Source organism: Mus musculus, chromosome 3 (assembly GCF_000001635.26).
Source record: "Mus musculus strain C57BL/6J chromosome 3, GRCm38.p6 C57BL/6J".
NCBI lineage: Eukaryota > Metazoa > Chordata > Mammalia > Rodentia > Muridae > Mus > Mus musculus.
In genome coordinates, this window is record NC_000069.6 from 72884344 (window position 1) to 72906392 (window position 22049).

Here is a 22049-nt window from a genome sequence, read left to right on the forward strand (position 1 = left end):
AAGGAAGGAAGGAAGGAAGGAAGGAAGGAAGGAAGGAAGGAAGGAAGGAAGGAAGGAAAGAAGGAAAGAAGGAAAGAAGGAAAGAAGGAAGGAGGAAAGGAAGGAAAGAAGAAAATAAGGAAGATAAAAGACCATGAGAATTAAGTATTTGATGCAATAGTTTGGAAGATAAAAAGGAAAAATGGAAGGGACAGTAATTAGAAAATTACACATACACTCATACATACATACGTATATACATATAAACATATGGAATTGTTTTTAAATGGGGACAAATGGGGAAGAAGGAAAGAGTAAAAGGAGAAACAACTGGAATTTGGGGAAATTGGGAGATGGTGTGGAAACCAGATGCAGTGGAAAGTTCTGGAATCTATGAAGGTGTGATCCTAATGAGGACTCCCAGTAATGGGAGATAAGGAGCCTCAACTGGTCATCTCTAGTAGCATGGTGAGGCTTCCGTTGGAGGAATTAGGGTATATTTAATTGAATGGTTTGTCAAAGAGGTCCTATGCAAATCCCCAAACAACCCAGGCTGTTGCTATAACAAACCAACATCAGGCCCCATTGCTGAGGACAATAATCACACAACTAATCGAACATGGAGATGATGATCTATGCAGAGATTTCACCTCTAAGTTCTAGTTTCTTTAATACATAGAAGCACTCTGCAGGCTACTGACAGAGAAATATTGACATAAACTCAGCCATAAAACCTTTAACCTTTATCCTGCCTGCAAGATGTGGTTAAGAGCACTAACTGTTCTTCCAGAGTTTCTGAGTTCAATTCTCCACAACTCCATGATGGCTCACAAACATCTATAATGGGATCTGATACCCTCTTCTGATGTGTCTCAGGACAACTACAATGTGCTCAAATACATTAAATAAATGCTTTCTAAGACTGAGTTTCATGGTATAAAAACAATATGCTAGGGCAATGGTGGCATAGAACTTGTGGGAATAACCAACCAGTGTCTGATTTGGCATATATCCACTCCATGAGATATGAATTCATACAAGGCACTGCTTGAGTAACCAAGAACCAGATACTAGATAACCTGGAATGAGGATAAAACCAACTAATCTTTTACAAATTAATATAAGATGATTCTTAATGTTATTCGGCTACACTCACAGATCAAAGTTTTATCCAATTATCATCAGAATGGCTTCCTCTGGAGGGCATGAGAACAAATGCAGAGACCTCTAGCCAGACATTATGCAAGAGAAAGTCGAAATTACAGGTCTCTATCAAGACACTCCCTCAGGGAATCTGGCAGAAGAGGCAAAATGTTTGTAAGAGCAAGAGGGTGTGAAGGTCACCATGAGAAGAAGGCCCTCTGAACAAACTAAGCAAGGCATTCATGAACTTACAGAAATTGAAGCAGCAAGCACAAGGCCTACGTGGGTCTAGACCAGGTCCTCTGTGAATATATAATAGCTATTAGTTTAGTAATTTTATTTGACTTTTGACTTTGAGAATGAGTGAGTCTCTGATTTTGGGGGCTATTCCTGGGACTCTGTTCCTCCTGTTGGGTTGGAACTCTAGTAATGTAGCTTTGCTTCATATTATTATGTTTTATTTGTCAGTAAATCAGTTTATACTATATAAGAAAAAATCTATTTTAAATAAAGGAAAAATTATTCTTAAAGCTTTAAAATATTTTCCCAATTCTTTTCCGAAGAAATAATGATTATTTAGGTAACATGTTAGATAAAACAAGTCATAATTAAAGTTACAGGTTTGTTTTATAAACAACAGAAAATAAAAATATTATCCAACTTGCTTTTCTACTATTTTCAGATTTCTGTGATAATTTTGTATTCTGTTCCACTAACTTGTCTATCCTTTTAATTCCAGTCATGGTGCTGATTACTGTAGCTATCTTAAAATGTTTAAACTCAAAAACAACATGAATGAGTGTCTGGACAGGCAGGAATATCAATGGAATAGAATTGAGGACCCAGAAATGGACACACACACCCATGGTCACTTGATCTTTGACAAGAGTGCTAAACCAAGACAACATTTTCAACAAATGGTGCTGGTTCAACTGACAGTCAGCACGTAGAGGAATGCAAATGTATCAAGTCTTATCTGCTTGTACAAAGCTCAAGTCCTAGTGGTCAAGAACCCCTACATAAAACACATATACACCGAAACGAAGAGAATTAAAGAGGAGAAGAGGCTCAAATACATAGGCTCAGGGGAAGAATTCCTGAAGAGAATGCCAATGACTTATGCTCTAAGATCTAGAATTGATATGTGGGGCCTCATAAAATTGCAAAGCTTCTATAAGGCAAAGAATACTGTCAATAGGACAAAATGGCAAACAACAGATAGAAAAAGTTCTTTTCTAATCTTTCGTATGATAGAGGGCTAATATCCAGTATATACAAAGAACCCAAGAAATTAGACTCCAGACAATCAAATAGCCATATTACAAATGGGGGTACAGAGCTAAACAGAATTCTCAACTGAGCAATATTGAGTGGTCGAAAGGCACCTAAAGAAATGTTCAACATCCTTAGTCATTAGAGAAATATAAATCAAAACAACCCTGAGATTCCACCTCACACAGGACAGAATGGCTAAGATCAAAAATTCAGGTGACAGCAGATGCTGGTGAGGATGTGAAGAAAGAAGAACACTCCTCTAGTGTTGGTGGAATTGCAAGCTGGTACAACCACTCTGGAAATCTGTCTGTTGGTTTCTCAGAAAATTGGACATAGTATTAACTGAGAACCCAGCTATACCACTCCTGGGCATATACCCAAAACATGTTGCAACACATAACAAGGACACATGTTCCCCTATGTTCATAGCAGCCTTATTTATAATTGACAGAGCTGGAAAGAACCCGGATGTCTTTCAACAGAGGAATGGATAAAGAAGATGTGGTACATTCACACAATCGAGTACTACTCAGCTATTAAAAACAATGAGTTTATGAAATTCTTAGGCAAATGGATGGGACTATAAAATATCATCCTGAGTGAGGTATCCAAATCAAAAAAGAACATACATGGTATGCACTCACTGATAAGTGGATATTAGCCCAAAATCTCCGAATACCCAAGATATGATTCACAGATCACATGAAGCTCAAGAAGAAGGAGGACCAAAGTGTGGTCACTTCTTAGAAGGGGTAACAAAATAAATTCAGAGCAAATTTGGAGACAAAGTGTGGTGCAGAAACTGAAGGAAAGGCCATCCAAAGACTGTACCACCTGGGGATCCATCTCATATACAGTCACCAAATGCAGACACTATTGTGGATGCCAACAACTGCTTGCTGACAGGAGCCTGATATAGCTGTCTCCTCAGAGGCTCTGCCAAAAACTGACATATACCGTGCCAGATGCTTGGAGCCAGTTATTGAACTGATCACAGGGTCCTGAATAGAGTAGTTAGAGAAAGAAATGAAGGAACTGAAGGGGTTTGTAACCCCGTAGGAAGAATAACAATTTCAACCACCCAGAGCTCCCAGGGTCTAAACCACCAACCAAGCAGTACACATGGAGGGTCCCATGGCTTGAGCCATATATATATAAAACAGAGGATGGCATTGTAGGGCATCAATATGAGAAGAGACCCTTGGTCCCATGAAGGCTCGATGCCCCAGTTTTGGAAAATTCAAGGCCAGGGAGGTGAGAGTAGGTGGGTGTGTGGGTCTACACCCTCATAGAAGCAAGAGGAGAGGGGATGAGATAGGGGACTCCTAAAGGGGGATAACATTTGAAATGTAAATAAATTAAACATAAAAAAAACTTCAAAAAATGAGTCTCTACATCCTGATTATTTAAGAGAACACTATTTTCTTCCCTCGTGAAGATGTGCAACCAAACAAAGAAAATGATTTTTATTAAACATTGGAGTTATGACAAGTGTATCTCAACCACCAATATAATGCCATTTGGAAATGGATCGTTGGGTATAGTAATTAAGTCATGGGGGTAGAGTTCTTGTATGAGTATTAATACCCAGTAAAGTAAAGATATGAAGAAGATCATTCTGCTTTCTTCTTTGCCATCTATCAATAAAAACTATATTGTGCACTGAAGGATCTGCAGGCACTTTGTTCTTAGACTGAAGTTCTGGGAGTATTTGATATTCTTGATTAAAACATCATGTTGTAACATCTCATTTTAGCTTCCCAACCTGAATGCATTAACTTCTTTGAAAAATAACGGAAAAAAAACCACATACTAATGTATTTATACAACTTTTATTTTCTGTTTCGTAATGACGTATACATAGTACAAAATTATTAAATGTTGTGATTTGTTAAATAAGTTTGGTCTACACAATTGATTGTATTATTATGTATACTTTATACTTACAAAAATTGTGTTTATTTAAAAATTACTTTCTTTAGTCTTATCCTAGTTACATGCAAACAAGTTTCCAGGTTTAGCTGTTGCTTGGAAAGTATTATAATTATTCAAATCCCGTTAAGCCTGCTGAGCAGGTGACATCCAGGTTGCATTCATAGAACTAGTTAGCAGTTCTTTTGATGCATACAATGGAGAAATATTAGATAAGGAGTGTGAAAATTCTGTTTTAAAGAAAATAGGGAGTCAGGAAAGTAGAACCGTGGACCGGATATCAATTCCTCCTCAGGAATTCAAACTGATGGTGATCTTCATGACCAGCTGATTTGTATTGGTTCATCAAGAGTAACAGTTACATTTTTCAGGTCAATTGTTAGTATCTAAAAACAGAAAGTTAAAGTTTAAATTAATTGCTTAAGTGTAACTATGTTTTTCTTGTCATTCTTTTTTAACAAACACTATTTTAATCTCAGTCTATCTCTACATAAGATGTCGCTTCTCCTAATTTTCATGTTGGTATTCATATGTGCTCTTTGTTTTATATACTCAGGTAGGGTTGTTTTAGCCTACAATTCAGTTTATAGTTCAACATATCCAGGAATTCTGCATGGCTGGAACTTAAAGGCAGCTAGTAACACTCCCCTCATCATGTCATGTCACATCACAGATCACATCCTATTGGATCGTTTCACATTCTCACATAGTCTTCATATACTCTAGGACACAGACTCATGGAATGGAATGGTGCTGTCAACAGTGTACTGAGTCTTCCCATATCAGTAAACATCATCAAGATAAAGTCCCACAGATATGCCCACATGTGTCAAGTTGATTATAAAATAACATACACGTGTGTATATGTATACATTTCTTGGGATTACAGTTACCTATTTACTTAGTTTTTCCTTCTTCCTCCTTCCTAACTTATATACTCCTTTTGGCAATTTTTCAAATTCATGCCCTCTTTTCCCATTAGTTGTTTTTACTGACAAATATAATCTAAATACAGAAACAAAACCTTTTTATTCTGTATGCTATGATCTGTCTGTTTTCAGTGGTGACTGTTTAGTATTGGATAGTAACACATGTGACTTTGAAGTATGTATTTATGCATGAGATTTACAGACAGAGACTTATAAGGAATTGCCAATAGTTACTATTTTAAATGAAATACTTAATAAATCTTTGAAGTATTTTCCTCAGCATTGCAAAGGTTTAGAATTAGTGACTTCTTTTGAAAGACCATTTTTTAACATGATATAATTATCCTGAATAAACTTGTTATAACACTTCGGAATACCTCCTTTGACCCTGACCAACTATCATTAGGCACTTCAATTTTATACTGAAATCATGAGGCTTATTTACTATTGTTAACTATATATTAAGGAACATAAATGCATGTCATCTCTTTTTCAATGTGACTCAGAAAAGAGAAATACAATCCAATTTATTTTAAAGAGTGATTAATGGTGAATAAAACCTCCATCTTGGAAAACCAATTTGCCTTTAAAGGAAACAATTGGTTTTTCTTCTACCTCTGACAAAAATACTAAATCAGTATTATTTTTACTAAGAATTTTATAAGCCAGGACAATGTTTCCAAATAACATAGATTTGTAGGATTAAATAATTAACCCAAGAAAGGGCAATAAATATTTTAAACTACTTCCCTTACTCATTGCTGACATAATTAAAAAAAAGTAAAAAGAGTTTATCACTGAAAAAGTAGAAGACTAGATTCTAAGTTGAAGAGTAAATCTGACAGGCAGACTAGAAATTGACAGCACAGCTAGTGTTCAGACTCAAGTTGACGAGACCATGGCCCTGGTGAAGTTGAAAACTAACAGCTCGGGGTCCATTAGAACCTCAACTTGGCCAAAGCAGTCTTTCTTTCAAACTAAAGATAGACAACCTGTAACTCTGTGAATTAAGTTATTTAAACTGACTGTTTGATGACTAGCTCTGTCCAAACAAATTTAAATTTGAAAAGCATGTTTTTCTCATAGTTACAGACATGAACACATGACCATGCCTGGGGGAAACACAGGAAACAATTTCTTAAATATACATTATTATTAAGCCCAACCTTATTGGTCATGAATTCACAGAACTTAGATGAGAAGAAACTTAGAAGTTGCATTTGTGTATATATTTTCCAAATTTGGAGAAAGGCCCAAAATTATAGGAGAAAATACAGAGCCGTTGGGGCAGTGGTGCTGTTCTGACACAGAATTTTGATGCTTGGCTCAGAGTCCCTATTGTTTTTCCTGACAATATTCATTCACCTAAATGAAGTTACATTAATTTCCAAACAATTTCAGAGAATATTTATCTAAGGTATATGCAATGCTCAAATGTAAATCTTACTATTAAAAATAGTATTTGCGGAATTGTTCCAGGTGATAGCAATTTGGAATCTTGTGAAAGAGAAATTGTAAAATAGCTGCCATTAAATTATGTGTATAAAATGTTACTAAGGATATTAAAACATAAATAATTATGTAAGCATAACAAAATTAAATAACTGGCAAATCCCACAGGTTATTAGTAATTCTGTTTCTGTAGTCCTGGCAATGACCACGAGGAATCATGTAGATGTTTTTCAGAGGCATACGTAAGTAGAGCACATTTTTATGTCACTCACCTCCTTAGCTTCGTCTTGAGTAAATGAAAGCTGTTGTTCATTCCCACCATAAGTCAGATTAACCTGACTGATACTGGTTGTTCCTTTTCCCCATACATAGATACTTCCAAGTTTCATCTCACTTTTGTTTCTATATCCATCTTTCAATACAGTACTTGTTAAATTTTTCTATAAAGCCAAAGAAAAACAAGTAAAGTCTCCATTGAATATTCAAGTAAATAGACAGAAAATTCATAGCTGTGATCTAACATGAATCTCATTGGATAGCAAATAAGTTATTCAAGTATTTTATGTAATGTGCTTTATATACTGAATCGGGAGTAAAACTCCACACATTATTTAGTAAAATTTAATATAGAAGATATTACACACCTGATTTAAATTGAATTCTATCAAGGTATATTGATTTTTTTCATATGTGTCTGGAGAGAGAAAAAATGTAAGTCATTTTCTTTTCAAAGAACAGTAATAAATTATAGCATACTTATTTTTCTTCTCAGGTAAAAATGATATCATATTCTATTGATGAATTTCAGGATAAAGTCAAACATACACATAAAACAAATTTTAAAAGTTATATCCATGAATTTATCTAAAGACCATCTTGTCAAAATAATAATATAGCTAACACTTACTAATGACTTTCTATTGTATTTAATTATAATAACAGAAATAATAAAGGAGATGAACATTGCCATTATTATAATAATCACTATTATTAAGGCTATTCTCATTATACAGTGAGGAAATTTGCCACTAGACAAAATATGAAGAAACTTAAAAACACATTATTTTTCTTGTACCCATACAAGAACTGAGGATTTATAAGATGGCGAAAAAAGTTACAGTCATATATATATGATAGATACATGGACTGTCATAGCATAGAAAACCTGATGTTTTCCAATTCCTCATCTAATCACACAAGGAAAAATGTGCAAATTGTGGTCCAATTGTGTCATTACTTTTATGAAAATTAACTTGCTAAAAATTTTGCTGATTCCAAAACCGATATTATGCTATGAAAATTTTTTCTGTATATTCACATAGACATTTAGATTTTATTTATTTATGTATGCATGTATGGCTTCATATATGTATTTGTGTTTATGTATTTGTGAAAGGTGAGTTATTCCAACTGTTTTATGTTTTGGAGACAGCTTCTCTCACCAGTCTAGAGCTTGTTACATAGACCACAGACTACAATGTTTACACCTCACATGGAAGATAAGTTTCTCTCTAATTCCTCAGTCTAGGATTACAAGGGCATACTACCATTATTTGAGAAAAAACAAAACAACACAAAAAACATACAACAACAAAAAAAGCCACCTAGCGGTACAACTTCTTGCCACAGAAATCAGATTTTCCTGTTTTCAAGGCAAGCTCTTTACTAGTTGAGCTTTTCCCCAACTCTCAGAATATGTACTCTTAATAAAATCTTTAGGTGTATCTGATGGCAATGGAGAGCACATCATATGTAGTGAGAGGCTTAGCGCTTTAGTCTAGTTATTTATGCTGAGAAAGCATCATGAATACCATAAAAATAAATTTAGCTGTAAGATAGGTTTTCAAGTTAAGGTAAAAATAAAACAAACAACAAAACATAGAATGTTAAAAGGATAAGCAAAATCAATAGCAACACAGTGAGGAGTCTGAACTAATTTCTGGCTTTAGAGTATATTTCTGCATTCATTATGACACATGGAATATAGCTTACGTTGCTCATTGACCTATCAGGTCCATGCAAATGTCACTGTGTAGCTTCTTAGGTATCTAAACATCTTTATACTAAGAAAGAAAAATTAACTTTTAATTTTTAAACTTTTTATGTGTACTGTTTCCACCAATTATTATACTCCTTGAACATTAAATTATATGTCTAGCTTTATGTTCAACTTTTAAAGTACAATAGCTGACACAGTGTAATTTAAGAATATATGCGATCTTCAGCTCCAGACAGCCGGCCACCTTCCTGGTGAGAGCATGGGGGTCTGCCCGGCCTGAGAGGTTTGTGGCACAGGCGCCGGCGGGAGCCTTCTTGGCTCCAGGACTCCGCGGAGGGCAGGCTGCACGGGTGACCGTGTGGAATACAGAGTGCCAGCCGTTTCTAGGACGGGCGAGAGTCGCAGAGCTTCTGGGCGGCGCCATCTTCAGCTCCAGACAGCCGGCCACCTTCCTGGTGAGAGCACGGGGGTCTGCCTGGCCTGAGAGGTTTGTGGCACAGGCGCCGGCGGGAGCCTTCTTGGCTCCGGGACTCCGCGGAGGGCAGGCTGCACGGGTGACCGTGTGGAATACAGAGTGCCAGGCGTTTCTGGGACGGGCGAGAGTCGCAGAGCTTCTGGGCGGCACCATCTTCAGCTCCAGACAACCAGCCACCTTCCCGGCAAGAGCCACAGAGCTTCTGAGGCAGCGCCATCCTCAGCTCCAGACGGCCGGCCTCCTTCCGGACAAGAGCCACAGAGCTTCTCAGGCGGCGACATCTTCGACTCCAGACAACTGGCCACCTTCCTGGCCAAAGCAACACAGCTTCTGGGAAAGATCCTGTTTTGGGCCTTCACCTTCAGCCAGGAGGAGGTCCAAACACCAGATAACTGTACACCTTCCCTGAAAGAGGAGAGCTTGCCTACAGAGACTGCTCTGACCACTGAAACTCAGAGAAGAGAGCTTGTCTCCCACCCCTGCTGATAGAGGGTAACAAAATCAACAGAGGAACAATCTCTTAACAAAGACAACTATAACAACTAACTCCAGAGATTGCCAGATGGCGAAAGGTAAACGTAAGAATCCTACTAAAAGAAGCCAGGACCACTCACCATCATCAGAACCCAGAACGCCCACTTCGCCCAATCCAGGACACCCTAACACACCTGAAAAGGTAGACCTGGATTTAAAAGCATATCTCATGATGATGGTAGAGGACATAAAGAAGGAATTCAATAACTCACTTAAAGAAATACAGGAGAACACTGCTAAAGAGTTACAAGTCCTTAAAGAAAAACAGGAAAACACTGCTAAAGAGTTACAAGTCCTTAAAGAAAAACAGGAAAACACTGCTAAAGAGTTACAAGTCCTTAAAGAAAAACAGGAAAACACAGCCAAACAGGTAGAAGTCCTTATAGAAAAACAGGAAAACACATCCAAACAGGTGATGGAAATGAACAAAACCATACTAGACCTAAAAAGGGAAGTAGACACAATAAAGAAAACCCAAAGTGAGGCGACGCTGGAGATAGAAACCCTAGGAAAGAAATCTGGAACCATAGATGCCAGCATCAGCAACAGAATACAAGAGATGGAAGAGAGAATCTCAGGTGCAGAAGACTCCATAGAGAACATCGGCACAACAGTCAAAGAAAATACAAAATGCAAAAAGATCCTAACTCAAAACATCCAGGAAATCCAGGACACAATGAGAAGACCAAACCTACGGATAATAGGAGTGGATGAGAATGAAGATTTTCAACTCAAAGGACCAGCAAACATCTTCAACAAAATTATTGAAGAAAACTTCCCAAATCTAAAGAAAGAGATGCCCATGAACATACAAGAAGCCTACAGAACTCCAAATAGACTGGACCAGAAAAGAAATTCCTCCCGACACATAATAATCAGAACACCAAATGCACTAAATAAAGATAGAATACTAAAAGCAGTAAGGGAAAAAGGTCAAGTAATATATAAAGGCAAGCCTATCAGAATTACACCAGATTTTTCACCAGAGACTATGAAAGCCAGAAGAGCCTGGACAGATGTTATACAGACACTAAGAGAACACAAATGCCAGCCCAGGCTACTATACCCAGCCAAACTCTCAATTACCATAGATGGAGAAACCAAAGTATTCCACGACAAAACTAAATTCACCCATTATCTCTCCACGAATCCAGCCCTTCAAAGGATAATAACAGAAAAAAACCAATACAAGGACGGGAACCACGCCCTAGAAAAAACAAGAAGATAATCCCTCAACAAACCTAAAAGAAGACAGCCACAAGAACAGAATGCCAACTTTAACAACAAAAATAACAGGAAGCAACAATTACCTTTCCTTAATATCTCTTAATATCAATGGACTCAATTCCCCAATAAAAAGACATAGACTAACAGACTGGCTACACAAACAGGACCCAACATTCTGCTGCTTACAGGAAACCCATCTCAGGGAAAAAGACAGACACTACCTCAGAGTGAAAGGCTGGAAAACAATTTTCCAAGCAAATGGTCTGAAGAAACAGGCTGGAGTAGCCATTCTAATATCGGATAAAATCGACTTCCAACCCAAAGTTATCAAAAAAGACAAGGAGGGATACTTCATACTCATCAAAGGTAAAATCCTCCAAGAGGAACTCTCAATTCTGAATATCTACGCACCAAATGCAAGGGCAGCCACATTCATTAAAGACACTTTAGTAAAGCTCAAAGCACACATTGCACCTCACACAATAATAGTGGGAGACCTCAACACACCACTTTCATCAATGGACAGATCGTGGAAACAGAAACTAAACAGGGACACAGTGAAACTAACAGAAGTTATGAAACAAATGGACCTGACAGATATCTACAGAATATTTAATCCTAAAACAAAAGGATATAACTTCTTCTCAGCACCTCACGGGACCTTCTGCAAAATTGACCATATAATTGGTCACAAAATAGGCCTCAACAGATACAAAAATATTGAAATTGTCCCATGTATTCTATCAGACCACCATGGCCTAAGACTGATCTTCAATAACAACATTAAGAATGGAAAGCCAACATTCACGTGGAAACTGAACAACACTCTTCTCAATGATACCTTGGTCAAGGAAGGAATAAAGCAAGAAATTAAAGACTTTTTAGAGTTTAATGAAAATGAAGCCACAACGTACCCAAACCTTTGGGACACAATGAAAGCATTTCTAAGAGGGAAACTCATAGCTCTGAGTACCTCCAAGAAGAAACGGGAGAGAGCACATACTAGCAGCTTGACAACACATCTAAAAGCCCTAGAAAAAAAGGAAGCAAATTCACCCAAGAGGAGTAGACGGCAGGAAATAATCAAACTCAGGGGTGAATTTAACCAAGTGGAAACAAGAAGAACTATTCAAAGAATTAACCAAACGAGGAGTTGGTTCTTTGAGAAAATCAACAAGATAGATAAGCCCTTAGCTAGACTCACTAGAGGGCAAAGGGACAAAATCCTAATCAACAAAATCAGAAATGAAAAGGGAGACATAACAACAGATCCTGAAGAAATCCAAAACACCATCAGATCCTTCTACAAAAGCTTATACTCAACAAAACTGGAAAACCTGGACGAAATGGACAAATTTCTGGACAGATACCAGGTACCAAAGTTGAATCAGGATCAAGTTGACCTTCTAAACAGTCCCATATCCCCTAAAGAAATAGAAGCAGTTATTAATAGTCTCCCAGCCAAAAAAAGCCCAGGACCAGATGGGTTTAGTGCAGAGTTCTATCAGACCTTCAAAGAAGATCTAATTCCAGTTCTGCACAAACTATTTCACAAGATAGTAGAAGGTACTCTACCCAACTCATTTTATGAAGCCACTATTACTCTGATACCTAAACCACAGAAAGATCCAACAAAGATAGAGAACTTCAGACCAATTTCTCTAATGAATATCGATGCAAAAATCCTTAATAAAATTCTCGCTAACCGAATCCAAGAACACATTAAAGAAATCATCCATCCTGACCAAGTAGGTTTTATTCCAGGGATGCAGGGATGGTTTAATATACGAAAATCCATCAATGTAATCCATTATATAAACAAACTCAAAGACAAAAACCACATGATCATCTCGTTAGATGCAGAAAAAGCATTTGACAAGATCCAACACCCATTCATGATAAAAGTTTTGGAAAGATCAGGAATTCAAGGCCCATACCTAAACATAATAAAAGCAGTCTACAGCAAACCAGTAGCCAACATCAAAGTAAATGGAGAGAAGCTGGAAGCAATCCCACTAAAATCAGGGACTAGACAAGGTTGCCCACTTTCTCCCTACCTTTTCAACATAGTACTTGAAGTATTAGCCAGAGCAATTCGACAACAAAAGGAGATCAAGGGGATACAAATTGGAAAAGAGGAAGTCAAAATATCCCTTTTTGCAGATGATATGATAGTATATATAAGTGACCCTAAAAATTCCACCAGAGAACTCCTAAACCTGATAAACAGCTTTGGTGAAGTAGCTGGATATAAAATTAACTCAAACAAGTCAATGGCCTTTCTCTACACAAAGAATAAACAGGCTGAGAAAGAAATTAGGGAAACAACACCCTTCTCAATAGTCACAAATAATATAAAATATCTCGGCGTGACTCTAACTAAGGAAGTAAAAGATCTGTATGATAAAAACTTCAAGTCTCTGAAGAAAGAAATTAAAGAAGATCTCAGAAGATGAAAAGATCTCCCATGCTCATGGATTGGCAGGATCAACATTGTAAAAATGGCTATCTTGCCAAAAGCAATCTACAGATTCAATGCAATCCCCATCAAAATTCCAACTCAATTCTTCAACGAATTAGAAGGAGCAATTTGCAAATTCATCTGGAATAACAAAAAACCTAGGATAGCAAAAACTCTTCTCAAGGATAAAAGAACCTCTGGTGGAATCACCATGCCTGACCTAAAGCTTTACTACAGGGCAATTGTGATAAAAACTGCATGGTACTGGTATAGAGACAGACAAGTAGACCAATGGAATAGAATTGAAGACCCAGAAATGAACCCACACACCTATGGTCACTTGATCTTCGACAAGGGAGCTAAAACCATCCAGTGGAAGAAAGACAGCATTTTCAACAATTGGTGCTGGCACAACTGGTTGTTATCATGTAGAAGAATGCGAATCGATCCATACTTATCTCCTTGTACTAAGGTCAAATCTAAGTGGATCAAGGAACTTCACATAAAACCAGAGACACTGAAACTTATAGAGGAGAAAGTGGGGAAAAGCCTTGAAGATATGGGTACAGGGGAAAAATTCCTGAACAGAACAGCAATGGCTTGCTCTGTAAGATCGAGAATTGACAAATGGGACCTAATGAAACTCCAAAGTTTCTGCAAGGCAAAAGACACCGTCAATAAGACAAAAAGACCACCAACAGATTGGGAAAGGATCTTTACCTATCCTAAATCAGATAGGGGACTAATATCCAACATATATAAAGAACTCAAGAAGGTGGACTTCAGAAAATCAAATAACCCCATTAAAAAATGGGGCTCAGAACTGAACAAAGAATTCTCACCTGAGGAATACCGAATGGCAGAGAAGCACCTGAAAAAATGCTCAACATCCTTAATCATCAGGGAAATGCAAATCAAAACAACCCTGAGATTCCACCTCACACCAGTCAGAATGGCTAAGATCAAAAATTCAGGTGACAGCAGATGCTGGCGTGGATGTGGAGAAAGAGGAACACTCCTCCATTGTTGGTGGGATTGCAGGCTTGTACAACCACTATGGAAATCAGTCTGGCGGTTTCTCAGAAAACTGGATATAGTACTACCGGAGGATCCAGCAATACCTCTCCTGGGCATATATCCAGAAGATGCCCCAACTGGTAAGAAGGACACATGCTCCACTATGTTCATAGCAGCCTTATTTATAATAGCCAGAAGCTGGAAGGAACCCAGATGCCCCTCAACAGAGGAATGGATACAGAAAATGTGGTACATCTACACAATGGAGTACTACTCAGCTATTAAAAAGAATGAATTTATGAAATTCCTAGCCAAATGGATGGACCTGGAGGGCATCATCCTGAGTGAGGTAACACATTCACAAAGGAACTCACACAATATGTACTCACTGATAAGTGGATATTAGCCCAAAACCTAAGATACCCAAGATATAAGATACAATTTCCTAAACACATGAAACTCAAGAAAAATGAAGACTGAAGTGTGAACACTATGCCCCTCCTTAGAAGTGGGAACAAAACACCCTTGGAAGGAGTTACAGAGACAAAGTTTGGAGCTGAGATAAAAGGATGGACCATGTAGACACTAGCATATCCGGGGATCCATCCCATAATCAGCTTCCAAATGCTGACACCATTGCATACACTAGCAAGATTATGCTGAAAGGACCCTGATATAGCTGTCTCTTGTCAGAGTATGCCTGGGCCTAGCAAACATAGAAGTGGATGCTCACAGTCGGCTATTGGATGGATCACATGGCCCCCAATGAAGGAGCTAGAGAAAGTACCAAAGAAGCTAAAGGGATCCGCAACCCTATAGGTGGAACAACATTATGAACTAACCAGTACCCCGGAGCTCTTGACTCTAGCTGCATATGCATCAAAAGATGGCCTAGTCGGCCATCACTGGAAAGAGAGGCCCATTGGACACGCAAACTTTATATGCCCCAGTACAGGGGAACGCCAGGGCCATAAAAGGGGAGTGGGTGGGTAGGGGAGAGGGGGTGGGTGGCTATGGGGGACTTTTGGTATAGCATTGCAAATGTAAATGAGCGAAATACCTAATAAAAAATGGAAAAAAAAAGAATATATGCATACTGTCTATCTCTCGACTATCTCAACCTGACTTACCAGCTTCCCAATAATGACCCAGAAACTTACTATTATTTAATAAGCATAGGTCTTAAATGACTATCTCTCAGCTAACTTGTATTTCTTAAATTAACCCAACTACTCTATTCCACATCCTGTCCTGTAGCCTGTTACCACTGTCTTATGGAATCAGTCCCAGCACTGGTACCTTTCACCTTCATGTTCAGCTGAAGAAAAAAACCACACACACAAACATCAACACCTGATTCTTTCCCAGAGTTCCTATCTGTGACAAAAAGTTTTGCCTTTTCTCTCATGTCATGTTATAGGCAGTCAGATCATTATTAAAAAAATCAGAAGATCAAGGTGAAGAATATTTACAAAATACACAAGTGGATGATTATCCAAGGAAAAGAACAACACCAAGGCCTAGCCTGTATTCAACTCTCCTGAAGGTAAGAAATCAACATTTAAATAATACAAGAACAACCTTTACAAAAAACACAAGAAAAGATTATCTCAGAAGCTGTCATTTACATATATCTGAATGGAAGAATTACCTATCGACTCTCCATCATCCCAGAATAGAGTTCCTTTTGCTGTTTGGTTGTCATCTGCAGCTACGATGAGTTTCATGTATTTCTGTCGACTACAAGAAAAAATATAATTCTATGTTTTCAGAGGATATTTTATAATATGCAGTCATGTAAGAATATGAATTGTAATGGAAGTTAAGAAAACAAAAATCTAAATAGAAAATGGAGAAGTTTACTTCTGTAAAAGGAAAAAATGACTTGCAGAAAAGAAATTCATCCTAGTCAATGCGAAATATCTCAAAAGTCATTTAGCTTTAAGAGTTCAGCTACCACCATTAATCAGAAGTGGACTCATTCATAGTAATTGAAAACACTAGGTTTACAAATACACGTACTTTCATGCATCACTATTTCAATCGGTCTCTCCCTCCCATCCTCCAATGCTCTCTCTTCCTTCCATCCCTCTCTCATATACCAGGGTCAGACACATGTATGTCCAACATTCCACAACTGAGCTGTAGTCTCAGCCCGAGTAATACAATTTTTTAAATACATTCAATGTAAAGTTTCTTCACATTTCAATATATAAAATATTGAGTTATAATTGCATATGACTAATAATTAAAAGAATAACTATATAGTTCTAAGTTCATCCTTTTTAACTGATAATGTCTCTCAGCTTATGCCTACATAGGTCTATTTATTAATTAGACACAGATCACTATATAACAGTGTGTGAGAAATAACTTGGTTTGACAGCATCAAATTGTTAGAAAAGGCATTTCCTTAACAAACTATTCTTTTCTGCTTTAATATAATCACAGATACTGAAATACATCCTATTCTTAAGTTTCCTAACATATCCAGAATGTTACAGCTCAATTTTTCAGCAACTTCACATTCGAATTATAGGTGAGTATGGAAAAGCACAAATGTTTATATGCATATTAATATTTACTCAGACAAAATGAACTATATCTTATAAATATAAAAATCTGCTTAAATTGTATGCATAGTGGCATATTACTTTAATCTCATATTCCCAGAACTTGAGATACTGAGACAGGAACATCACAAATTCAATGTTCACTTCTACTACGAAGCAAAAATTCTGTCTTGGAAAAATAAAGTCTGATTGAGCCCAAAATTTACAAATATATATGAAAAATTATGTTAAAGTGTCTTACAGCTTATACTCTTCTACTTTGTAAATGTACTGGCAAAACTCCATATAACTTGAGACATTCAGAACAGAAACAAAAAATTCGTAGAAAAATAACCTCTCTCAGTGAAACTGAGAGTTCTTTAAGACACACACACACACACACACACACACACACACACACACACACACACACACACACACACATATATATATATATATATATATATATATATATATATATATATATGGAAAAATGTCTTAAGTAGTTAAGTGCTCTTTGTTCATGGCCTCTGGGATGCCGTCCTGTAGCTTTCCAGGAATTAGCCACAGTTGAGAGTTTGAAGCGAAATTAGAGTCATTCTTACATCGACCATGTCACAGAATTTACTCATGATTCTTGGAGATTGAACATATCAGTAGGAGTCCTTAAAAATTATAAAAGTAAATGGACCAGGCATTTTATTACATGATAAATAACAATAGTGAAATTCAAAACACTTATATATCTACCAGTCCCCACTCAGGGTAAGGCTAAAGGAGAATGGAATTGCACCTTTACCCATCAGGAACTATTATTAACTATATTGTTAATGGATATTAACCACAACCATTATTAATTGTTAATTGGCTTTATTGTTAATGGATATCTTTATTTCCACAAAGTATCAGTCAGAAAATACAGCACAGAATGGAAATGAGGAGGTAGAGGCAACGAAACAAAATGGGAATCAAAGGGAAGTCATCAAATAATAGGGACTCTGTAAGCTTCATAAACTCAAATGTCATTCAGTGACAAATCAATAAGATAAAATGTTGGGAGATGGGAGGATTATGCAATGGAGTCTTAACTGAATGAAAGTACACTGAAAAGGCTCCTTGCCATGTCGTTCCAAAACCATGTCACCCTATGAGCAGCAAATGCTGAACGCTAAAGGCTGTGATTGCTATGGGTAGCATGGGATTGGTCAGATAGAAAATAAAGACTGTTTGAAATAATGGGTCTCCTCTATGTGATATTATTCTTAAGGCCACAGATCAAAAAAGAAAAGGCAGGAGCCCTGTTATAAACTACTGACAGTGGGTGAAAGTGATATGTCCAGGCAGGTTCAACAAATATGTTAGAGCTGTTTGTGATACAGAGGCGGTGAAAATGGCAAAGACATTGAAACCTCTATACCTTCCTCTTGCTTTTCTACAATTCATATTTGTATTCTAGAGAGTCTTACAAAAATACTGTTTTCAGGTCTGGGAATGTAGCTCAGTTAGACAGCTTGCCCAGTATTCTCTTATGGCATGAGCTCTTGCCCTGCACATGCTAAGCAAGGTAGAAAACACCTGAAATCCCAGCAGCACCCAGAATGCAGAGATGGGAAGATCAGAATTCAAGGTTACCCTTTTTTGCTACATGAGAAGTTGAAAATCTATTTATATTATTTAAGTCCCTGCCTCAAAAAAAATCAGAAATGAATATTTTTATGAAGTGTCATTATTTCCATGTCACAGTTAAAAATTATAGCCTCAAAAGACAAACTATACATTTGTGAATACTTATGCATATTAAGTACAGAAGTCAGGAAGTTTTAGTTTGCATTTCGTAGGGAAGCCTCACTTCTAAAGGGATGTATCACTGGAAGACAATTTTGCATGAGTCTTCAACATTTATTGCATGTGGAGTGATAACAGCAGCTTTTCATTTGAAATTATATTTACGTTATAGTGAATGTTCCTCTTAAAGAAAAGAATGGACAGGATTATTTGCATCTCACAAAAAAATATGCAACTCCCCAGATCAGCAGATACTCAACTGCCTCAGAGCTTTAAGGGTGCCATCTACCAGGATGGCTCTCTTCATCCCAGTTGGATTAGGGAGCAGGGAAACTGAAGTTCTTCAATAGCCCCATTTTCTGCCATGCCTTCTGTTTATAACTACACACCCGTGTTACTACAGAAGTATTATGGGGGAAAAGCTCAGACATTTCTATCTACTGACTTTTACAGCCAGGTAGCTTATAAAGTGCAATTACAGTTCTAAAAATAATTTACTTACCTGTAATATGTGTTCTGTGCCGGTTCTTGACATGGGAGAATATAACCTCCCCGGACATGTAGATTTATTGTATCAAAAGGAGCTGAAAATGTTTGAAGTTTTCCTCTGACCTTTATGTCTTCCCCCTGGTAATGAGAAGAAAGGGGGTAGTGATAAATGGCATAATCAGTAATGTAAGATGGAAGAAAGCACACTTATGAAATCAAACGTCACAATTTTCGACTGAAAAAAAATGAAGAAAACACACATTTTAAAAATGTTCTGATTTAAAGTGTATCCTAAAGTCCTGGTTACACTTTCATTCTCAGATGTTATTTGGTTTCAGGTTTCCTAGACATTGATTTCACAAGGTCACAAAGAATGGGGAACTCCATTATTCTTAGTGATCATTTTTTTGTATAGCCAAAAAGGCAACAAAACTTTGTCATATGATATTCATTTCTGTGCTTATTTGCCAAAATAAATCAATTGTACTATGATATGTTAGTTTAATTCAAATATATTTAACTTCACATAAACAATTCAAAATTTTTAAAATGGAAAATACACAGATTCATAATTTATACACACACACACACACACACACACACACACACACTGTGTGTGTGTGTGTTTGTGTGTTTAATTAACTTCCCCAAATTCTTCCAAAACTTACTGTATGGTAGTCAAACCATCGAGCCTTAGGAACATAGCCATTCACAGCTGTCTGGAACTGGAATTGAAAAACAAAGTCATTGAAATAATCTGAAATAAAATTCTAGAATTTTGATAATGCAACAAATGATCATACTTACAGGTCCAATGACAGGAGTCACCATAAAAGCTGGACCCCACAGGAACTGCTTGTATATTTCCCAGGTTTCTTTATCATCAAAGAACCTGGACAAAAGAATCACAAATAATTCAATTAAGCCGGATAATTTAATTTCTTCTGAATAACAGAAAATATTTATTGATATCCCAATTTGCTGTATTTTTTTGTTTTTTGTTTTTTTTTAATTTTTTATTTTTTAGACTTAACTGAAAACCACGCTCAAATATATTTAAAACAAAAGGTCATTCATTACTTGAGACACAATGTTGAACAGTACAGACTTTTTGGGTAAAACCAAAATCCAGGACAGCTCCAGAGAAGCAGCCTCCAGATGCTACAATCTCCTGTCACAGACTCATATGCTTCTACTGGACCTGTTCCTTCTGACTGCTCCTCACATGGCTCCACAGACCCTGGACAGCAGGGAACAGCCTACTCTCCTAAGACTGGACAAACATCCCCTATACCCATTTTTCTGGGATCCCTAGAGACATATCGCACCCAAAGCCAACCAGAAGTAGTCAGATATTACCACTACCCTATTCCTGCTTCACCATCACCTTTTTCTAATTTTTTTTAATTAAACCAAAACACATTCTGTCTAACCTCCACCCACACCGTTAGCTGACAAGAGCCAGGTAGGCCTGACCCACTATAAAAAGGGCTGTTTGCCCTCTCCTCCCTCTCTTACTCTTCTCTTGCTTTGCTCTTTCTCTTTTTCTCCACTTCCCATTCCCTTCCCACCCCCTCTCTCCACGTGCTCACGATCAGCCTTTATTTCCCTTCTCTCTCTCTCTCTCTCTCTGCCTTTCTCTGCCTCTACTACCCTTTTAACTCCCCTCCTCATGCCCTGAATAAACTTTATTCTATACTAAAAAAAAAAACAAGAACAAACAAACAAAAAACGAAAAAAGATTGTTAAAAAATATTTGTGCAATTTAATAACAAGGCACAACGGAGGAGCGTTTATAGAGGAGAGTTAATACAGGTACTCAGATATTAACTTTGTCTAGTAAATAACAAAATTGAAAGCAGCAATAAAAGACAACTTGCAAAAAGATTATAAAACTGTCACTGCATGGATTTTTTTTTAATTTAACAGAAGAATTTTTAGGACAAGATATGTAGGTTTACACCTATAATCTGAGGCAAAAGGATTGCCAAGAGATAAAGAAAAATCACAGGGGATGTGAGAGAGGGCAGAGGGGGGAAAGATTGCCTATCTTAAAGCTCTGCTTATTGGCTGACACGCCATTATGTCATCAAAGATTCTTACATATGTAAGTTGATGTCTAATACTGAAAACAAATGACCATAGTAAAAAAAAAAGTTACATATTCAGAAATAGTCACCGGACAATGTTATGCTATTGAAATTAAACGTTAGATTTAGTTTTGCTTTTGTTTCATTAGCAAACATGCATAGTGGTAAACTGGCTGCTGGGGTTTAGCCCTCTCTGAACTCCCTGTGAAACAGGCTGAAGAACTCTCAGCAGGACAAAGAACTGTTCAGAATCCATAATCAAAGCTTTAAATGTTAGCGAAGCAAACAGATTAGCCTGAAACATAAGAGGAGTGTCAGGAGATGGTGAGGGGAAAAGTGGGGCAGCAGCAGGCAGGTGAGCTAAGAACACAACCTCCGTGTTCCTCAAATAGAAGCGTCCTTTTTTTTTTTTTTTTTTTTACTATGAACTTTATTCATTTTTTTCTAAATATACTTTCCTTGAGATTTTCTTTTTTCTTTTTCTCATATTTGCAACTGCTAACTGCTTCCAATTATCACATCTTTTTTTTTTTTGTGCTCCCAAACCTTTCTCCACCTTTTTTTATTATAAAATCCCATTGCGTCCAAATAGTGCTGCCTCTATACTGAGTCTATGACAACCCCCTGGGACATGTTCAACCCTCCAGGAGTCAAACAAATAAAACTGACTCTCCATCTGCTAAGACTCATATATTACTGAGAGTTCATCA

At 37.2% G+C, this 22049-nt stretch overlaps 1 protein-coding gene across 1 annotated transcript in view; it reads right to left on the reverse strand.

The window, feature by feature from the left end:
• Window positions 1-4213: 4213 nt before the first annotated feature.
• Sis (sucrase isomaltase (alpha-glucosidase)) overlaps window positions 4214-22049 on the reverse strand; it is a 79307-nt gene continuing 61471 nt past the window's right edge. Inside the window, exons 42-48 of the mRNA NM_001081137.2 lie at window positions 20057-20141; window positions 19918-19974; window positions 19263-19387; window positions 16075-16163; window positions 7355-7404; window positions 6983-7150; window positions 4214-4715 (exon numbers count right to left, since the gene is read on the reverse strand). Coding sequence (NP_001074606.1) covers window positions 4647-4715; window positions 6983-7150; window positions 7355-7404; window positions 16075-16163; window positions 19263-19387; window positions 19918-19974; window positions 20057-20141 — 643 coding nt within the window. The 3' untranslated portion in view covers window positions 4214-4646. The remainder of the gene's footprint in view (window positions 4716-6982; window positions 7151-7354; window positions 7405-16074; window positions 16164-19262; window positions 19388-19917; window positions 19975-20056; window positions 20142-22049) is intronic.